The sequence below is a fragment of the Eucyclogobius newberryi genome, unplaced genomic scaffold, assembly GCF_026437365.1.
Source record: "Eucyclogobius newberryi isolate DKJ021-1_F unplaced genomic scaffold, fEucNew1.0.hap1 SCAF_6, whole genome shotgun sequence".
Classification (NCBI taxonomy): Eukaryota; Metazoa; Chordata; class Actinopteri; order Gobiiformes; family Gobiidae; genus Eucyclogobius; species Eucyclogobius newberryi.
Window position 1 is genome coordinate 7,648,581 of NW_027316278.1, and position 18,333 is coordinate 7,666,913.

Genomic DNA, 18,333 nt, shown 5'->3' on the forward strand with positions numbered 1-18,333 from the left:
GACTCAGATGAAATGATAGGGACCATCACCAGGCCCGAGTGTTCATTTTGACAGGAATAAAGCACACAAATTGCATCCCAAATCTGCTAAATCTGATCTGATTTTTTAGTCCGTAGGCTTTATTAGACAGGACAGTGTTATCATGAAATGGGGATGAGAGAGGAGGGCGGGCACGCAGCAAACTCTCTACTCGGCGCCTGACTGCGGCAGAGCCTGGCGTCGCGTCTTAACCTGGCATGACCCACCTGTTTATTCCAATCCTCGCCTTGTGTCTTCTAAAGGAGAAGGTCTAGTTTCTGGTGATATAAATGGAAGCGATACAAGTGGCGCACAAGCAAATTCACTACATTTATTGCCCGACTGAACATCAACAGTGTGAAAATTCAGAGCTCTGGGTCCACGTATAATGAAATGTTGCACAAATGTACCCAAAAGTGCCAAATGAAGTGCAAAAGTTTCAACTAAATCTGCCTAAAAATATGAAATGGGATTTGGTGACTTGACACATTTTTTATCTCATTTCCCCTCCGGGTGCTAACGTGTAAATGAGTCGATTAGCGGCCCTGTTGTGCACAGCTTCCCCTGCGCCCCCTGTAGGCTTTACCTGGGAGTGAAGCTAAGAGCCAGCACGGTATGATTAGTTCAGTTTGATATGAAATAATAACACTTTGGGTGTCAGTTATACGAAAAAAAAACGTGCCTAAAAGGGCCAAAGCTAATGAGCGCGTTAGCTACAGAGTCAGCTTTTTGGGGGCTTATTCACACTGCGAGGTAAACGGGGACGGTGGGACCGATTTACTTTCCACCTTCTAATCATCAAAGTGTCTCTGGAGATGTTGATTAGGAATAAGATTTTACTATTCTAAAACCCTTACTTAAAGCTAATGTTGTACACGACAGCAGGCTAATTCACTCACGTCAATGTAATAAACACCCAAAAATCTTTGGTTTGACTATAGTTTGTGTGTAAACAGTGTTTTTGAAAAGCATTTGTGATTGTTTCTCAAACTTCTCAACAGATTCATAATCATTACTCGCCAATACACAATCTTAATGAAGAGTTCGAATCATTATGAGCCATTTGTTAAATCATTCCCCAAATGAAAACCCAAACCGATGCATAAATACATCTGTAGCTTAATTATTGAGGCGTGACTCACTACAGTCCGTTTGTTGCAGAAATCCTCTTGTCAGTCTGGAGCTTTGTAAATCCTATAAAAGGCTCCGTCTTTCTTCTGCCCTCGATCGTTTGTACATCGTCAGTGACTAAAATAATCCCCAATCTGTGAAACGCTGATCAAATTTGTTAATTCCATTGATTTCAATGCAAATTACCTGCCGCCATCACTACCAGTGTGCAGTTTAGTGCTGCATGCTGGGATAGCGGGACGACATGTTCAGGAGCTCTACTGGGGCAGGTGGGCACCATAATCTCTGCTAGAGGAGGGCGCCGTAATCTCTGCTAAAAGTGGGCGCACTAATCTCTGCTAGAGGTGGGCGCCGTGATCTCTGCTAGAGGTGGGCGCCGTAATCTCTGCTAGAGGTGGGCGCCGTAATCTCTGCTAGAGGTGGGCGCGTGATCTCTGCTAGAGGTGGGCGCCGTGATCTCTGCTAGAGGTGGGCGCCGTGATCTCTGCTAGAGGTGGGCGCCGTGATCTCTGCTAGAGGTGGGCGCCGTGATCTCTGCTAGAGGTGGGCGCCGTGATCTCTGCTAGAGGTGGGCGCCGTGATCTCTGCTAGAGGTGGGCGCCGTGATCTCTGCTAGAGGTGGGCGCCGTGATCTCTGCTAGAGGTGGGCGCCGTGATCTCTGCTAGAGGTGGGCGCCGTGATCTCTGCTAGAGGTGGGCGCCGTGATCTCTGCTAGAGGTGGGCGCCGTGATCTCTGCTAGAGGTGGGCGCCGTGATCTCTGCTAGAGGTGGGCGCCGTGATCTCTGCTAGAGGTGGGCGCCGTAATCTCTGCTAGAGGTGGGCGCCGTAATCTCTGCTAGAGGTGGGCGCCGTAATCTCTGCTAGAGGTGGGCGCCGTAATCTCGGCTAAAGGTGGTCACTGTAATCTCTCTTGAAGGTGGGCGCCGTAATCTGTACCAATAGTGAAACTCCATGAATATAAGTGGTAGATAGTTGAGTCATTTGTCTGAGAAACGTCACAAAATGTCCAAACAAAAGCCCCCAAACTGCAGTATTTACTCTTGTCTTGTGTTGGCGCAGGTTGCAGCAGCCGTGTGGTCCTCGCTCGCTCGGCACCGCCTTTCAACTCCCCCTTGCTCCCAAGATAAATATCGGTGAGTGGCGCGTTCTCTTTCAGTTTCGCCTCACCCGTCGGCAGCCTTCCCGAGCGCTCCCCTCCCCCGGGCGCCGCCGTAGCCCCCGCCCCCTCTGCCGCCGCGCTGAAAGACGGGTCAAACGCAGAGGACGACGCCTCCCCCCCTAATCGAGTCAACAGAACGGCGCTTCTTGACGCTCTGCCTCTCGTTTCCCAGGCGGTCGATTTAACTCCGGAAGAAAATGGATACAGAGATCGAGCAGCAGGAAGACTCCACGTTCAGCAACAACGAGAGCAACGGTACGTCAAGTTCACGCCGCGTTTACCTCGCCGAGAAGTGCAGCGTCATCGCACACTTCAGCGGCGAGATTTACCAGACGGAAATCAAAAGGGCACTTGTTTTTTTGAGTCCTCTTTTGGTTTCCCCTTTTCTTTTTGTCTTTCTCGTGATTCTTCTGTTACTTTAGCGCGTCATACTTCAGTTTTCTCTCCGAATATGAACCGCATTATTCACTTTTACACACAAAAGTACACGTTTCCTCCATATTAGCGCCATATTTGGGCGTTCGTCTGTGCCACTTCCTTTAAGCTTTTGACACATTGCAGTCTGTCCTGTTTTTTTTGTTTGTTTTTTTTGTAAATAATAATTTTCCCTGTGCACTGAAGCTGAATGTGTTTTTTTTTTTTTTTTTTAATTTGTTTTTAATCTCTTTATGACAGGTAAGCGCCCTGCTGAGGATCCGGATGAGCAGAAATCGTTCAAGCGCTCCAGGAACTCTGATGAGATGGTGGAGCTCCGCGTTCTCCTGCAGAGCAAGGTAAATCGCCGCCGTTTTCTATCCGCCGTCCGATCATAATTGATACCGTCCGCCGTGCGTTTCCCATATTCCAGCCCCGGCGTTAATTACAGTTTCCGCGGCGTAACGTTCCCTCCCCGTGTTTTGACAGAACGCCGGCGCCGTGATCGGGAAAGGAGGCAAAAACATCAAAGCGCTCCGCTCAGACGTGAGTTCACACGCCCAACACGCCCTCGGCCTGTTTACACTTTTTATGTTCCTTATTTTTTTTTTTTTCTCCTTGTCTCTCGAATCGACCGAACTTTCCCAAAACGGCCAGCATTTTTTTTTTATTTGTTGTTTTTTACTCGATTTTGTTTAATTTTTAAGTCTCCAGAAGAATCCACGACAGCAAATTCCCTCCGCTCCGGCGACATTCCCGTCGTCTCGTCAATTCGCTCCGTTTTTTTCCCGTCGACGCCCTCCCCCCCGAGATATAATTACACCGTTCCGATTGTCTAAAAGCATCGGCGATATAACAATTCAGTTTTTTTTGTACGCCGAATCTTCCCGTAAGCCTAAACTGCGATAACGACGAAGAGCCTGGCCCCGTCGAATTTGTGAATCATTTCTCTCGCCGTCCCGTCTTTCTCTCCCTCTCTCTCTCTCTCGCTTTCTCTCGTCTATATTCCCGTCATCTTCACACTTCTGCCACGCCCCATTTTGTCACCTGTTCTGTCTCTCTTTTTGACAACAGTGATCTCGAGAGAATGATATTTGCCGCCGCCGCACAGTGTAGAGCCTTGTATATTAAAAATGTATTCCTCTCCCCCTCTTCCCTCTCCCCCTTGTTTATTATTTTGCTGTTGACTTTTGCCCACTTCCTCCTCTGTTGCCCATGTTCTGGACGGCCCCTCCTGCGCCCGTGCCCGCCCACCTGAACACACCCGCCCGTGCCCGCCCGGTTGGCCCCGCCCGCCCATCCATAACCGCGCCCTGTTCCCTAAACGGGCGACCTTACTTGATTGACATCTGCGCTCGAACCGGCCCCCCTGCCCATGCCACGCCCACGCCCATGCCACGCCCAGTTCAATGCCAGTGTGTCAGTCCCAGACAGCAGTGGGCCCGAGCGGTATGTCCCTAAGCTCCTCCCTCTCACTGCCTGACTACAGGTCAAAACGAACCAAGCAGCAGCAATGAAATGAAATATACTTTTAATACTGCGTAGTCATCCTGCCTCTGTCCAGACGCTGTGTTATTAACCTACTTTTCTGTACATTTTAAGCATTTAATGTCCAACTTTGCCACATCAGCAGCCTTTTTTTTTTTTTTTTTTTTTAATTCTGTGCATTTTTTTTTTTACATCATTCCAGTTAGACCGGTATTTGAACTCTCTCTCTGTCGCTCTTTTCAAACCTCTGCTTTTGGTCTTTTAAAGTGTTTGCCATATGTTTTGTTTTAATCTCCTGCCTTTTTAGGGCTGCACGATTTAAAAATAAAAAATATAATAAAAGATGATAACTCTTAAGCATGTCGTGACTATAACGACTTGCCGTAACTGAAATCTAGTAAAAGTGCTTTTTTTTTTTTTTTTTTACCCCTTTCTTTTTATTAACCCTTTTGTGTAATGGATTGAAATTAATAGGGTCATAATTAACATCTATGACTCATTCAATCACAATTTACCAACACAAAGTTGCCAAAGTGCTGCATAGAGTACAAAACAAGCACAAGTAAAATATGTAAAAAAATAAATGCATAAAAAAAAATATATATATATATATATATATATATATAAATTTAAAAATAATAAAAGACAGCCAAAGGACCACACAATTAATAATACCGTCTATAGTATTTATTTATTTTTAATCATTTTAATTTCCGAGTTGAATGAGATTATCCTGGATTTGGGTTTTTGCCCTAAAGTTAGTTCAATATTATCGTTATGTCTTCTTACTACAATATTACGATACTTTTTTCGAAGTGAGATTTAAGTGTAAAAATTCTCTTCTCACATGACACAATTTTAAACCTGTCCAGGAGAAGACTATTATATAAATTGCTGAACTGTACAAATCGTCAAATATTCCACCTTCACCCCATATTTACACACAAAAAAGACAACTTAAAAAAAAAAAAAAAAACTACCAGTGATACATCATACATTAAAAAAAAAACATGTATTTCAATGTATTTTAGTAAGCCATACATTTCTTTCCAAAATTATTTTATTTATTTTTCATTTCTTTTATTATTATTATATATTTTTAATTAAAATATTCACTATAGATATATATTTTATATACAATGTTATCCATACATTTTCAATAGTGAATTTGTCCATCGCATCAGTGTGTGCTTTAATCTTGCAGCCCTGCTCTTCACCCTCCTGCCCTTCTGTAGAATGCATATATGTGGTGTTTGGAGGTTTTTGTTATAGGTCCATCAATGGTTTCCTCATTTCAACTGATCATTCTTTAAAAAAAACAAAAAACAATCAATCCCAGATCAAGCTAGCTTCCAGATCATGTGTGTGTTTGTGTCTCGCTCCCCTCAGCTTGGCCCCTCCCATTTTTAGCCTGGTTTTTTCCCACTGATCAATCAAAGCACTCTCGCTGTGTTCCTCCCCATCTGTACTGCCTTTTGAAATATACTTTTTTTTTTTTTTTTTTATGTCCTGCTTTTCATTTGACTTAAGATCCATTGACTCCAGTGGAGGCACATTTAATTTCCCGGTGCAGTCTGCTCTGTTGCACCTTCTCAGCAGTCTGCCATTCTGCTTTCATGTGTAGTGACTTTTCTAGATCTGTCAATTCATTATTTTTTTGTGTTATTTTCAGTTCTCGCTGGGTGTACACGACAAAAATGAACCGCACAAAGTCCTTTAACGATTTCTTATCAAATGATTGCGTTTCCCATATTGTTATGCTTTTATAGAGGCAAAGTTAATCATTCTTTAACAGTTTATAGATTATGGATGCAACTAACATTTTAGTCATCTATTGTACATTGATATTTTTAAAATACATTTTTAACCAGATGAAGTTGAATAATAAGTTTGATTAAAATCCTCTTCAAATGACATTTTGATTTAATAATGCCACTGTCAATGACAAAACATTTTTTATAGTCCCAGGAATGGTCAAAATGTATATTAAACATACATTTTATGGATTAGTACTATCTCTATCATTTATGAAAGATTAAACCGCATGTACATTTATTATTTTCCATATTTTAAACATGATTCAGAGTTGCCAGTGGAGCGTAAATGTGGGAAACGCCTAAAGAGTTCATTTTTTTGGTGTAAATGCTCGAGAGCGCGTAGGGAAGTAGAGCTGTGTCTGGCCCCTGAGTGCGTCCTCTCGCAGCCCCCCCCCTCGTCTCGCCCTTCCAGTGGTCACAAAACGCAGTCACCTTACTTTGGGTTCTCTTTTGTTTGTTCTTTCCTTCTTTTCTCTGGACTATACCAAAAATGCAACCTTACAACGCTGGCTATTTAGACCTTTTTTTTTTAAAGAATAACATTGGAAAACTGGACTTAAACCTAGCCGTTTATTAGTCGTCAGGCGTGAACTTTTGTGATGTATGAGAAATGTTGAGAATTCTGGTATCTAAAAGCGTGTTCCTCCTCCCTCCCCCGGGGCTGCCTGTCTGGCGCCCCTCCTGCCCTCTGCTGGCTCTGCTGCGCCGTGGCATTTGGTCGCTAATACATGAAGCATCTTGAGTATCAGTGCGGACATCGAGACTGTGGGAGAAATCCTCCTCAAGACCATCCCCACACTGGAAGAGGTCAGATTTCACACACGAGCGACAGAATGGCACGTTGTAGTCACTGGAGAAAGTCAAATAAAGATCCGTGTTTCTCAAACGCCACACTAGGTTTTCTAGAGCTGGTGCTTACTTATTTTATTTATTTTTTTCTTGTTAATTATACTCTACTCCTAACTTAGATGTGGAATGGTCCTGGTTTAGATCATGAGGTTGTCAAACTGACTTTTTCAGAAGGCTTCCCAGTGTAAAACGAAATTGAGAACCACTGATTTTGAGAAATAAATAAAAATCTGCTAATGCAATAAGTGAATCATCTTATTTTCACTGGTTTTGCAATTATATTAGAAATGTATGATTTTAAAAATGAAAATTTACTTCACATAACACATTTTTTAACGCCCAGGAGCATTAACAATTCAGCAAAGACAGAAATGTGAGCTGGTAACAAGAATCAGAGTCATTTCATTTAAGGACAACCACCTAAATGCAGTTTCAGTTTGACTCTGCTCTGCCATGTTGAATGCTCAGCGTGTCTAAGTAAACTGCGGTCTTTGCCTCAGTACCAGCAGTACAACGGCATGGACTTCGACTGTGAGTTGCGTCTGCTGATCCACCAGAGCCTGGCGGGCTCCATCATCGGGGTGAAGGGCGCCAAGATCAAGGAGCTCCGAGAGGTACGACATCTGAGCAGACGGCGTGTGAACCTGTCAAACGGCTTAGCAGCAAATGAAACTGTAACGACATACTGTGACTAGAGTCCAATCCATATTTGTGTTTTCATGAGCCCAAACTGAACACTGACCATGCAAGCGTACAAAAATTGGCTTTGTAAAGACATGTTTTTCCTGTTCAACCCTCAGAACACAAAGACGAGCATCAAGCTGTTCCAGGAGTGCTGTCCTCAGTCCACAGACCGTGTGGTCCTGGTTGGAGGAAAGACCGAGCGGGTGGTGGACTGTATCAAGACCATTCTGGACCTGATCGCGGAGGTGAGCACTCTGGGCAGTTACTTTACTCTTAACTGCACCCGTGTGGAATAAGTGATGACCCCTGTGCTTCCTGTGCGGCTTCAGGCTCCCATAAAAGGGCGTGCGCAGCCGTACGACCCAAACTTCTACGATGAGACTTATGACTACGGCGGCTTTACCATGATGTTTGATGAGAGGGGCGGTGGTCGGCGCCTCATGGGGGGGTTCCCAATGCGGGGTGGAAGGTCCGGAGGAGGATCAGACCGAGGCTTCGACAGAATGTCCTCGAGCCGAGGTGGGCGGGGCCCCATGCCCCCCTCACGCCGCGACTACGAAGAGCTGAGCCCTCGGCGTGGACCCCCGCCCCCTCACCCCAGCCGCATCAGCCGGGGCAGTAACCGCAGCCGCAGCATGCCCATGAGCCACCACAGGGGCGGGTAAGGCCGGGCACACAGACGCTGCACGGAACAGCACACGGACGCTGCACGGAACAGCACACGGACGCTACACGGACGCTACACGGAACAGCACACGGACGCTACACGGAACAGCACACGGACGCTACACGGAACAGCACACGGACGCTACACGGACGCTACACACAAGAGCACACGGACGCTACACACAACAGCACACGGACGCTACACGGAACAGCACACGGACGCTACACGGAACAGCACACGGAACAGCACACGGAACAGTACACGGACGCTACACAGAACAGCACACGGACGCTACACAGAACAGCGCACGGACGCTACACCGAAGTCTAGAGTAATGCTCTTCAGATAAAGGACGTTTAAGTTACTGTGTGTACCATTAGCTGTACAGTTTGTATGACGCCTAATTGAATACATAAGCGTGATTTTTGGAAGCAAATGATGACATTTCTATCAATTTTTTTTTTCCTCAAACACACGTAATTGTAAACTACTTTTTTCAAACCACATTAACATTATTTTTCTGTCTCTCAAAGCTCAGTTTCATAAACCTGGTCCCACACTTCACAGTAGCGTGTGAGAATGAATGAAAATGAAGGATTTCACCGTTTGGCCGCGATGTCAATAATTGTGACTAATTGTTGAATGGCGACATCTTCTCACCGTAACCGCTACACTAAAGCTAGATAAATGCATTTGTAGCGGGGCCGTGTCACAAGTGTATGTGCTCATGGTGTCTGCCTGGGCGTGTCTCTCTCTCTCTCATCTCCATCTGCCCCACAGAGATGATCGTTACTATGACTCTTACCGAGGCTCAGACGAAAGGTCAAAGTAAGTCCGTCCCACACCTCTGCTCTCCTCTTTGCTCCCTCTGCACCGACTCACAGCTTAATTACTCTGCCACGTTAATGTCTTTCACCCACTTTAATTTCCTTTTTTTGTGTCACCGCTTGGTTTATTCTCAGCCAATCAAATGGCACGTGCGAGTTTTGCCTCTGAAAATGACAACACGCGCCCCTAACTGTTTGAACCCAGCCCTGCACCGCGCTTCGAAAAGGGTTAAACCTGGAGCGAAGGCCTTGACAAACACGCTCTGAAGTGCGTTGGCTTCTTGTTTTAGTTTCAGTTCATATTTCGCTCTGTTCTCAGCCGTTGGCGCTCTTGTATGTGTCCAACGTGAGATGAAGCCTCGTTATATGATCAGCTTTTAAACCCCAGACGTCCACAGCCAGATTTCACCATTTTTGTCTGTTAAATGGCAATAATTTAAAAGTCTGACTAGTTTGTGTCGAGTAAATTATTAATATGCCAACAAACTGAATGTGTATGTGAACACCAAGGTCCTTCGTCTGGGAGTTTTTCAAATTAGAACATTGAAAAAAAGCAGGTTTTATACATGATTATTCAGTCTAGCTTGGCCTTGATTGAGTCTTTGTTTTGTGAGTTGGACTTGTATTCTAAAGAAGTATCATTTACTTTAATACAATTGAAAGGATTGCGTCAAATAGTGCAGTAATTCGATATTGCAGCCCTAGAAATGAATATAGAACACAATTTTTTTTTTTTTTTTTTTTTTAGTTCTTTTTAGATTGAATTGAATTTGACTCATTTCACGTCTTGAATTGCAGATACAATCCCAGTGCTGCGATAGTTCTAATTTTTTGCTAATCCATTTCCACCCGGCGCCTATAGAAGGGCGTTTGAAGGCCGGCGTGTCTTGCTGTAGTGGTTTTTCCATTCTTAGGCTGAGGCTGAGTTGTGGTGGCGGAGCTGCGATCGCGGCCAGCGCCACCTGTCATTCCTCGCACCATAACACTGTCAGCGCTGTTCCTGTGACTGTGTGGGAAGATGGCGGAGAGGAAACGTGTTTATACTGTAATCCTGCGCAGCGTGTGTGCAGTTTGACCTAGACCACAAATTTTCCTTGGGACGTTGTCAAGCCTTTTTTTTCCCTCCTTTTTTGTGCATTTCTATCCACCCCCCACCCACTCTCGCTCTCGCTCTCTTTCTTTCTCCTTCTCTCTCTCTCTCGTCATTTTGGCCCAAACCCACATTGCGCTCACTCTTATGGCACTCTCCTCCACAGTGACAGAAGAGGCCGGCCGGATCGCTACAGTGATAACATGGTTAGTACCCTCTGCTAAACGCGTGTGGCGCTGGCGTTCGCGTTGGGGCCGTTTAATCGGACTTCAGTGTGAAATGAGCACAGCCGGGGCTCGGCGCCGGACAATACGCTGTGATTGTCCATTGTGTTTTAATGATACTGTGTACTCACATGCAGTCACAGGTGCATGTACCTGTGCACGTGAACAGCGCTCGCTAGAGGCCGGGTCGGGCCTCTTCTAGTTTTCGGTCGGGTGCGAGTCGTCCCCTAAATGACCATAATCGGCCCAGCCGGAGACAGCCCATAATAATGAGCTGTAATTGCCCTCTTACTGTGTACTTTTCACGGCCCGCCTGTTTTCCTGCTCAGAGGACGGTGCTGGAGGTGGGGGTGGCCGTGTATGGTTGCTAGGCGATAATAACGCTTTGTTGACAGACTGCTTGCTGGCAGGATACTGCCTGCCGTTGCTCAGCAACAGCTTTCTGAATTGCCTGTTGCCCTGGCGACAGCAGCAGCTGAATAGCAGGTGAAAATGGGGGCTGATGGAGAGATGAGAAGGGGGAGGGCGGGAGGCGGAGTCTGCTTTATGAAAACTGGGTGTCTCGTAGTTGGACTTGGTGGAAGAGGCTGTGGCTCTACACGGAGTTCTGCTGCTGCTGCTGGAGCGAGATGAAGACTAACGCTGTTCTCTCTCTTTGTGTTTTTTACAGAGCAGCGGAGGCTATGGTAAGTGACCTTCAGCAACACATTGTCTTGATGTTATTTTGCAGTGTAGTGTAGGCCACAGTGCTGTGAGTGATGAGAGCAGCTTTAGCAGCCGACCTCCAGACCACCAGGCTCTGAACGCGTGAAGCCACCGCACTGTGGAGCTGCCAGTACACGACGAGTGATAGAACTGTAGTATTTCCAAGAGCCGAGCACACACCGCAGACCCTAACTGTCCACACATGTCTCTAACGCTAAGGAAGTGCCTCTGTCCTCTCCTCAGACAACAGCTCTTCCTGGGATAGCTACCAGTCAGGTGAACATTTGTAATTGCTGCCTCCAGATTCCACATATGTCCTGCGCATGTATTGTGTCTTCACAGAGTAACGCTCTTCCTCGTGTTTTGTCAGGTGGAAGAGGCTCCTACAGTGACATGGGAGGTCCAGTGATTACCACACAAGTGACTATCCCCAAAGACGTGAGTACAAAGGGCAAAACGTACAGCATCAGATTCTATGAAGGCATTATTTATGTAGTGGCCAATGTTGAAACTTTTGACTTACTATTAGTCATGTTTTGTAGGTTGAACAAGAGTTTTTGCTCCAGGTCTTTTTTTACTTAATGAGCCTTTTTTTCTTCTGACAGCTTTCGTCTTGGATATCATGAGCGATAATCGATTATTGAAATTATTCACAACTCTCAATTGTAATCTGGACTATACAGACTCCAAAACATGAACGACAAAAATTACAGTTTGTCATTTTAGGTAGAATACAAAAACCCGTTTGATTCAAATTCCACGTAATACTGGGTTTCAGATAGCATCACAACAGGCTTTAGAAGGCGACATATGGACGGTTTGGAGATGCACTCGATATTCTAATCCAGCACATTGTCTGTAAAGAGGCAGAAACGTCTGGCGCAATCTCCCACACGCAATCTCCCATACTCGTGCTCCATTCACGACGTGTGCGATACTCGAAGCTCAACCAAGATGTTCACTGACACACAGTGCGAATGTCGACGTAGAGGTAGTCCAAAAATCTGGAGATAGTCACCCCCTAACCCTGGTAGAAAGGATCGGGTTCGACGTTTATGCCGTTTCCTCTTGGATATTGGGGGAAATGCCATGGAATCTGTGGGGAAAACCGCCTCCAGCAAACCCATCTGGGAGCGTGATGTCATAGAAATCTGAAACTCGCCAATCCAGCGCTTAGAACGTGTCGAAGGCCAACGGCGTACACGCTCAAACCGCCCGAATCGTGTTGTGTTTGACTTTAGTTGGAAAGAGGATTGAATTGTCGATCTGGTTGTGAAATTAAAAATATTCAATGGGAGAAAGGGTAGCAAACGCTTATCTTTTCTTAGCATTTTAATTAATGTCAGAGTGTCTCAAACCACCGCTCTTCGTTTTTCAATCCACTTTTCCAATGGATTCTTGCAGAGCACTTGAAGTCGCTGTTGGTTTTCTCCTGCTGCTTCCACTTTTCTCCGATTTTCTAATCCTTTATTTCACGCGAAAACAAGAAGGAAAAAAACTTGTTGAATTCGAGCCACTTTTACGATCGACGCGTGTTCCCAGAGCCGCCATAATCGTGCTCTGTTTTCCGTTCGATTTCTCTCGCAGCTCGCCGGCTCCATCATCGGCAAAGGCGGCCAGCGCATAAAGCAGATCCGCCACGAGTCCGGAGCGTCCATCAAGATCGACGAGCCTTTGGAAGGTTCCGAAGACCGCATCATCACCATCACCGGGACCCAGGACCAGATCCAGAACGCCCAGTACCTGCTACAGAACAGGCAAGTCCCCGACGACGACGGCCGGGAGTTTGGCCAGAACGTGGCTCGACCGGGATTGTTTCAGCTCGTGGGGCGGTGCTAGTCGGTCGCGTCGCACGATAATCGAATCGAGACAGTCGTTTCGAATCGTCGCCGATCAGACTTTGGGGGAAGAGGTTTGGGACCTTTTCTGTTTTGGAAAGGTCTTGAATCTCCGTAATGACACCTTTTCCGCATTAAAACAAATATAACTGGGTGTGAGTGAGCGTTTGAATGGAATCTGCCTCCTAACAATCGTAAGAAACCATCAAATTCAAGGGTTTATCGAAAGGCTTCACAAAACGACATGGCTCGTCAAACTGAATGACATGAAGCCGATTGTTTCCCTGCGTTTCTCTCTTTGACGTAGTGTCATCCCAGTACTCGCATTTCAAACTCTAATTTCAACACCAACGCGCTTATTTTCGACAATAGAATGTTTTTTTTTTTTTTTTTTTCCAGTATCGATACTTTTCACAGCCGCTGATTTGACGTTTGTGCTGTAAAATATCTTTTGTGATTCTTTTTTTATGGACCACAGGAAGATGAAAAGAGGATCCAAATAAATAAAAACCTTAAAAACCCTTTTATACACTCAAATAGAGGATTGGCTGTAGAGCTCGCCACGATTTGACCTTTTGACGATAAACGATTGGCTCTCGATTCGATTTTTACGTTCATTTGTTTATTTAACCTTTATTTTACGAGGAAATCCTTTTGAAATCTTTTCTTTTTGTGGCAGACCTGCCTAAGACGCACCTGGGCAGTTTAGTTTTGAAATTCAAGCTGGGGCTGTGTGAATCGGATATTTATGCACGTATCGATATTGAAAAAATTGGGGCCCATTTTGGATCCATGACACTTAATCAATTGTAATAGAGAACCACATTAACAAATGAACATCTCCGTATTATCAATTTCTTTCCAATTTGAGTGTGAAATGTTGAGACGTGTGGTGACACTCAAGGGCCGCTCTTTGACCATAGAATTTCATGTTGGCTTCTATCTTGGCATTTCTATGGTCAATTTGAGCCTGAACCCTTTCGACGTCGGTTTTACATCTGATCTTTTTGACGACGGGGATGTTGCATAACCTTTTTTGCCTGCTGTTTACTTTCACTAACCCCTTCCTTTCTTTCCCACGCAATCTGCAACTATGTTCTCTAACCTCCCTCTTGCACAAAATGGCCTCGAGCAAACAGACAAAAATCGCACCGGTTTCGCAAACCGGAGGTGGGCGACATATCGACTCGGAGATCTCATTAGGATATCGAACCTATGGATAATTTAAATTTGTAGCGCAATTTTCCAAACTATTCAAGCAGGGCTGCAACGATTAATCTGGATCGTTGTGACCAGATAGTTAAACTGTTATGTTACTGATGGCATTTTCATCAATTATACACTTTATTCATAGGTATTCTCTAATATTTCAACATGTTACTTTGTTAAAAATGTGTCTAAGAAGTCACAAATGAACAAAATAATCGCCGACTGCTAACATTTCAGTCGCAGCCATAGTGATTTCATATTTCTGCTCTTATATCGCTTATTTTATGCTATTTTTGAACCTGAATCAAGACATTTCCAGCCATTTTTAAGATCGCAAAAAATCCCGACAAAACCGTAGATCTCTCGTCTCGCCCGTCGCCCTCCTCTCGTTTGCAAACGGGCGGCGCGGAGAGAAAGGCCGCGCCCATCCAGGTAAACGCGGCGGTTAGACGCGGGGGGGAAAAAGCGCTCCGGCCATTTTGGTGAGACGCGGGGAGTGGATTGACTCTTCCCTCGGCTGCTGCTGTGTGGAAGACTAGTGATTTTGTTGTTTTTAGTTAGATCAAGCGACAACAAATCACAGTCTGCCAAATAGCACGAGCCCCTCCTCTTCTGTCTCCCTTGGCAACCAGTAGGCACGTATGGTACACACCGCCTCTCCTCCTCCACCACCTCCTCCTCTTCTTCCTCTTTCAACGCTATCTGACAATAAAATGAAAAATAATTAATGACAAGTGGTGTTATGGATTTAGGCCTGTCACGATCGCAAATATTGAAGTGCAGTGTTTAATAATTGCTGCGAAAAATATTGCACTGAGCTGTTAAAAGGAAAAACGTATATCTACTACCTTTTTGTCCAAGCTATTCACACCCTATATATCGAAGAGCAACTTTTGCAAACGGAATATGACCAATTTTTTGAAAAGAATGAGCCGGTAAAGTGATATTTCTGCTTTTTTTTGGTGGTTAATGTGGTAATTCACGTTTTGTGCCACATTTGAACCTCGACAAAGACATTTACAGACAGATTTGGCACATTCCGGAAGCAGTGCGGGGGGGGGGGGAAACTGCCTGAATATTATCAAGACGTTTATTTGTGTCTATTTCAGTCATTTAAACGCCAATTAACACGTTCAGACTTAGTTTAAAGAATGTGCTTATATACAGCTCAAATATTTACATAAAACCAAACTAAAAAAACAAATGCCTTTACAAAACCTATCAAGCAACAGCTCTGAATCGCTGGTTTCTTTAGGTTGAATATATTGTTATGGTGACAGGTCTAATTCAGGTGTGTTTGGAGTCTGGACAATGTTTTCATATGTGGTGTTATGTTGCCATGGTGAATAACCCTTCCTCCTGCTTCCGTCCCCTCCTCCGCTTCCTCTTCCTCCAGTTTCTTCTGCACCTGGACCGCTTCATCTGGGGCTGCGAGATTTAATCGCAATTGAACCGAAATCGCCGTTTGAATCTTTGCAATTGGCAAAAGCTGCACATTTTAGGACTTTTAGGGCTTTTCTGTTTAAAACGCTGAGGTCAGAGCAGTGTTTTTATTTGCTCATTTGGTATTGTTCTTTAGTCTTTTCGTTAATATTATTTTAAGTTATTATTTTTAGTCTAATCGTTTTAGTTTTTGGTCTAGTTTCAGTCTAAATCCTTAATAGTTTTAGTCAAAAATATAAAGCAAAACAAAACTACACAAATTAATGAAAGGAACTATAGTATACCATAGTTTTGATCATTTTGCGCAAATATGAATATTTTCGGTCAACAAAATATCAACTTGTAGTCATAGTTTTAGTCAATAAAATGTGTATTTGGTTGTAGTCAGTAAAAATATGGCATTAACGGTAATTACAAGGAAATATTTGAGTTGATGTTATGAAATTTACTCTTTCTTCTGCCGTTTTTGATTTACCAACAAGTCTGTTTTTGTGTTGGACTAGTCTATATTCCAGAAAACAATATTGTTAGTATTTCATTGGCTGTCAACTATGTCAATGATCAAATGGCGATTAATCTGCTCACCGTATTTTCCGCACTATAAGGCGCACTTCAAATCCTTTTAGTTTTCTCATGCCTTATAATTCAGTGTGTCTTATATATGGATTATTTCTGGTTATGCTCACTGACCTCGAAGCGATTTTATGTGGTGGACATTTAGTCCGGTGCGCTTTATAGTGCGGAAAATACGATAGTCGCAGCCCCACCTGCTTGGACGAGGACTAACCACTGCATCCCCTTTTCCCTGCACTCCATCAGAAACGTCCAGATTTGATATTTAAAACCTCATCTAAGTCATATTTTTAGGCCGGTCACGATGACACATTTTGATGTTATTGCTTCAGAAAATATCACACTAATATTCAACTGACTTTATGCCACTGACACAGTAACTAAAGCAGGATAACAACAGGTAAACCTTTTAAATATACAAATGGTAGAATGAAAGTAGTTGGTCCTCTTCAACTCAAATGTTAATGTGCTTCAAAATCAACAAAAACGTTCACAAACTTGTTGAACGGGAAATATTGAGCCTCCAAAAGCAGGTTGACTCCACCAGTTCAAGAGCGTTTATCAAAGTCATTTATGAGCTGTAAAAACATTGATTAAAATGCTTTATAGTTTGGGTTGATGTCATACCGCGGAACATTCCAGACACTGCTCAAATGTCGTCAGAAAAGTCACATTTATGAATGAATCTTTACAATAGTCTTCAGTAAAAAGGAACAACAAGCACTCTTCCCCTGATTTTATTAGATGCAGACGGCACACAGCGGTCTCTTTTTGACCCCAATATATGTGTAAATATCTAAAAGCATCAAAAACTAAAGGACTAAAAACTAAAACAATGCACAATGCAAAAGAGAGAATCGTGGACAAAACCAAATTTGGCCTTTCAGTTTAAAAATGGTAGTAGTTCTGCTAAAGTACTATTTTGTGTTAAATAAAATAAGAGCGTTTATTGATGTTCTACAAAAAGAAATCACCCAACAAGTGCAAATAAAAAGTACCGTATTTTCCAGACTATAAGTGGCACCGGAGTGTAAGTCGCACCAGCCAAAAAATGCATAACAGAGAAGAAAAAAACATGTTTAAGTCGCACTTGAGTATGAAATGCAGTTGCAAGTGTGAAAATGACAAATATCACACAAGTCGCTCCGGAGTACAAGTATAAAAGTATAAGTTTCACCCCGGCCAAAACAATGAAAACAGGGTGCCACTTATAGTCTGGAAAATACGGTACGCACAATAAATTTTGAGCTGGAAAAACCTTGTTAACTGGATAATTGTAGGTTTAGTCATTATCGTGACAGACGTCTGCTCTCTTTTGAATCATATTTTACTCTATTATCATATTTTAGCCTGCTTAACGCCCCGGTGCGATGTAACTGATCTCGTTTTAATAACTGTCGTGTAATCCTCTCTCTGTTCTTTCGTAGTGTGAAGCAGTACTCCGGTCACATGATGTAGAGCCCGGAGAGTGACGCCGGACGTGGAGCCGTTTTACCCCTTCGCCAGACTACACTTCTTCTGTATTGTGGGCGTCTTCTTCTTTTTTGAGTTTTATTTTTGTAATTTTAATAAAAAAAAATAATTGTCCAACATTCCTAAAGCGTAAAAATAAAAAAAAATAAAACCCAGCTGGCGCGTCGTCGTCCATGAGTTCACCTGATGTTGCGCCTCCTGTTTTCTAACGCCCACATCCGTGACGACGACTCAAACCCTTTCTCGACGGACATTTTTATTTTACGTTTTTTTTGTCGCGTTAAATCCATCATACGTTTGTGTTGCTCTTCCGTTTTGAGTTGTGTGTGCGCGCATGACGTGTTGCTGTGCTCCTTTGCTTCTCATACACATCAGAATGTACCTTGCTTTTTTGTTTATAAATGACAAATTGGTGTTTTAAAGAAAAAGATTTATTATAAATTAAACTTTTCTTTTTTTGGTTTTTTGTTGGCATGTTTGATTTCCTCAAGGTCCCAGTTATGACCCTGAATTGTTTATTATTATTTTTTGACAAAACCATGCTCATTGTGTTTCCCAAGGGTGATGATGCTTCCTTAAAAACGGCGACTGTTGAGATTTAAAATAAGCCAAACCCTTATTTTGTCGTAGGTTTATTGTGATCTACGGTTAATCGCTCTCCATGCAGTAGACTTCACATTGTCAGATTGTTAACAAATAAAGATGCCACTTTTTACATATCT

At 43.7% G+C, this 18,333-nt stretch overlaps 2 protein-coding genes across 5 annotated transcripts in view; one reads left to right on the plus strand and one right to left on the minus strand.

Moving 5' to 3' along the window:
* The window catches only part of rmi1 (RMI1, RecQ mediated genome instability 1, homolog (S. cerevisiae)), a 128,015-nt gene that overhangs the window by 18,217 nt on the left and 91,465 nt on the right, over positions 1-18,333 (minus strand). The window lies entirely within an intron of this gene.
* On the plus strand, positions 2,483-18,330 carry hnrnpk (heterogeneous nuclear ribonucleoprotein K). 4 transcript variants are annotated; one of them, XM_072432389.1, is made up of 15 exons: positions 2,483-2,565; positions 2,986-3,083; positions 3,214-3,270; positions 4,130-4,173; positions 6,764-6,836; positions 7,379-7,492; positions 7,679-7,807; positions 7,892-8,223; positions 9,010-9,057; positions 10,313-10,352; positions 11,041-11,056; positions 11,295-11,351; positions 11,446-11,513; positions 12,663-12,832; positions 17,566-18,330. In XM_072432389.1, exons 1-15 carry the CDS (start codon positions 2,508-2,510, stop codon positions 17,594-17,596), a joined length of 1,335 nt encoding a protein of 444 aa, XP_072288490.1. In that variant the 5' UTR covers positions 2,483-2,507; the 3' UTR covers positions 17,597-18,330. The 4 variants fall into 4 exon arrangements, with proteins under 4 accessions (XP_072288490.1, XP_072288487.1, XP_072288488.1 ...); XM_072432386.1 differs by having other exon boundaries at positions 11,319-11,351; XM_072432387.1 differs by having other exon boundaries at positions 7,385-7,492; positions 11,319-11,351.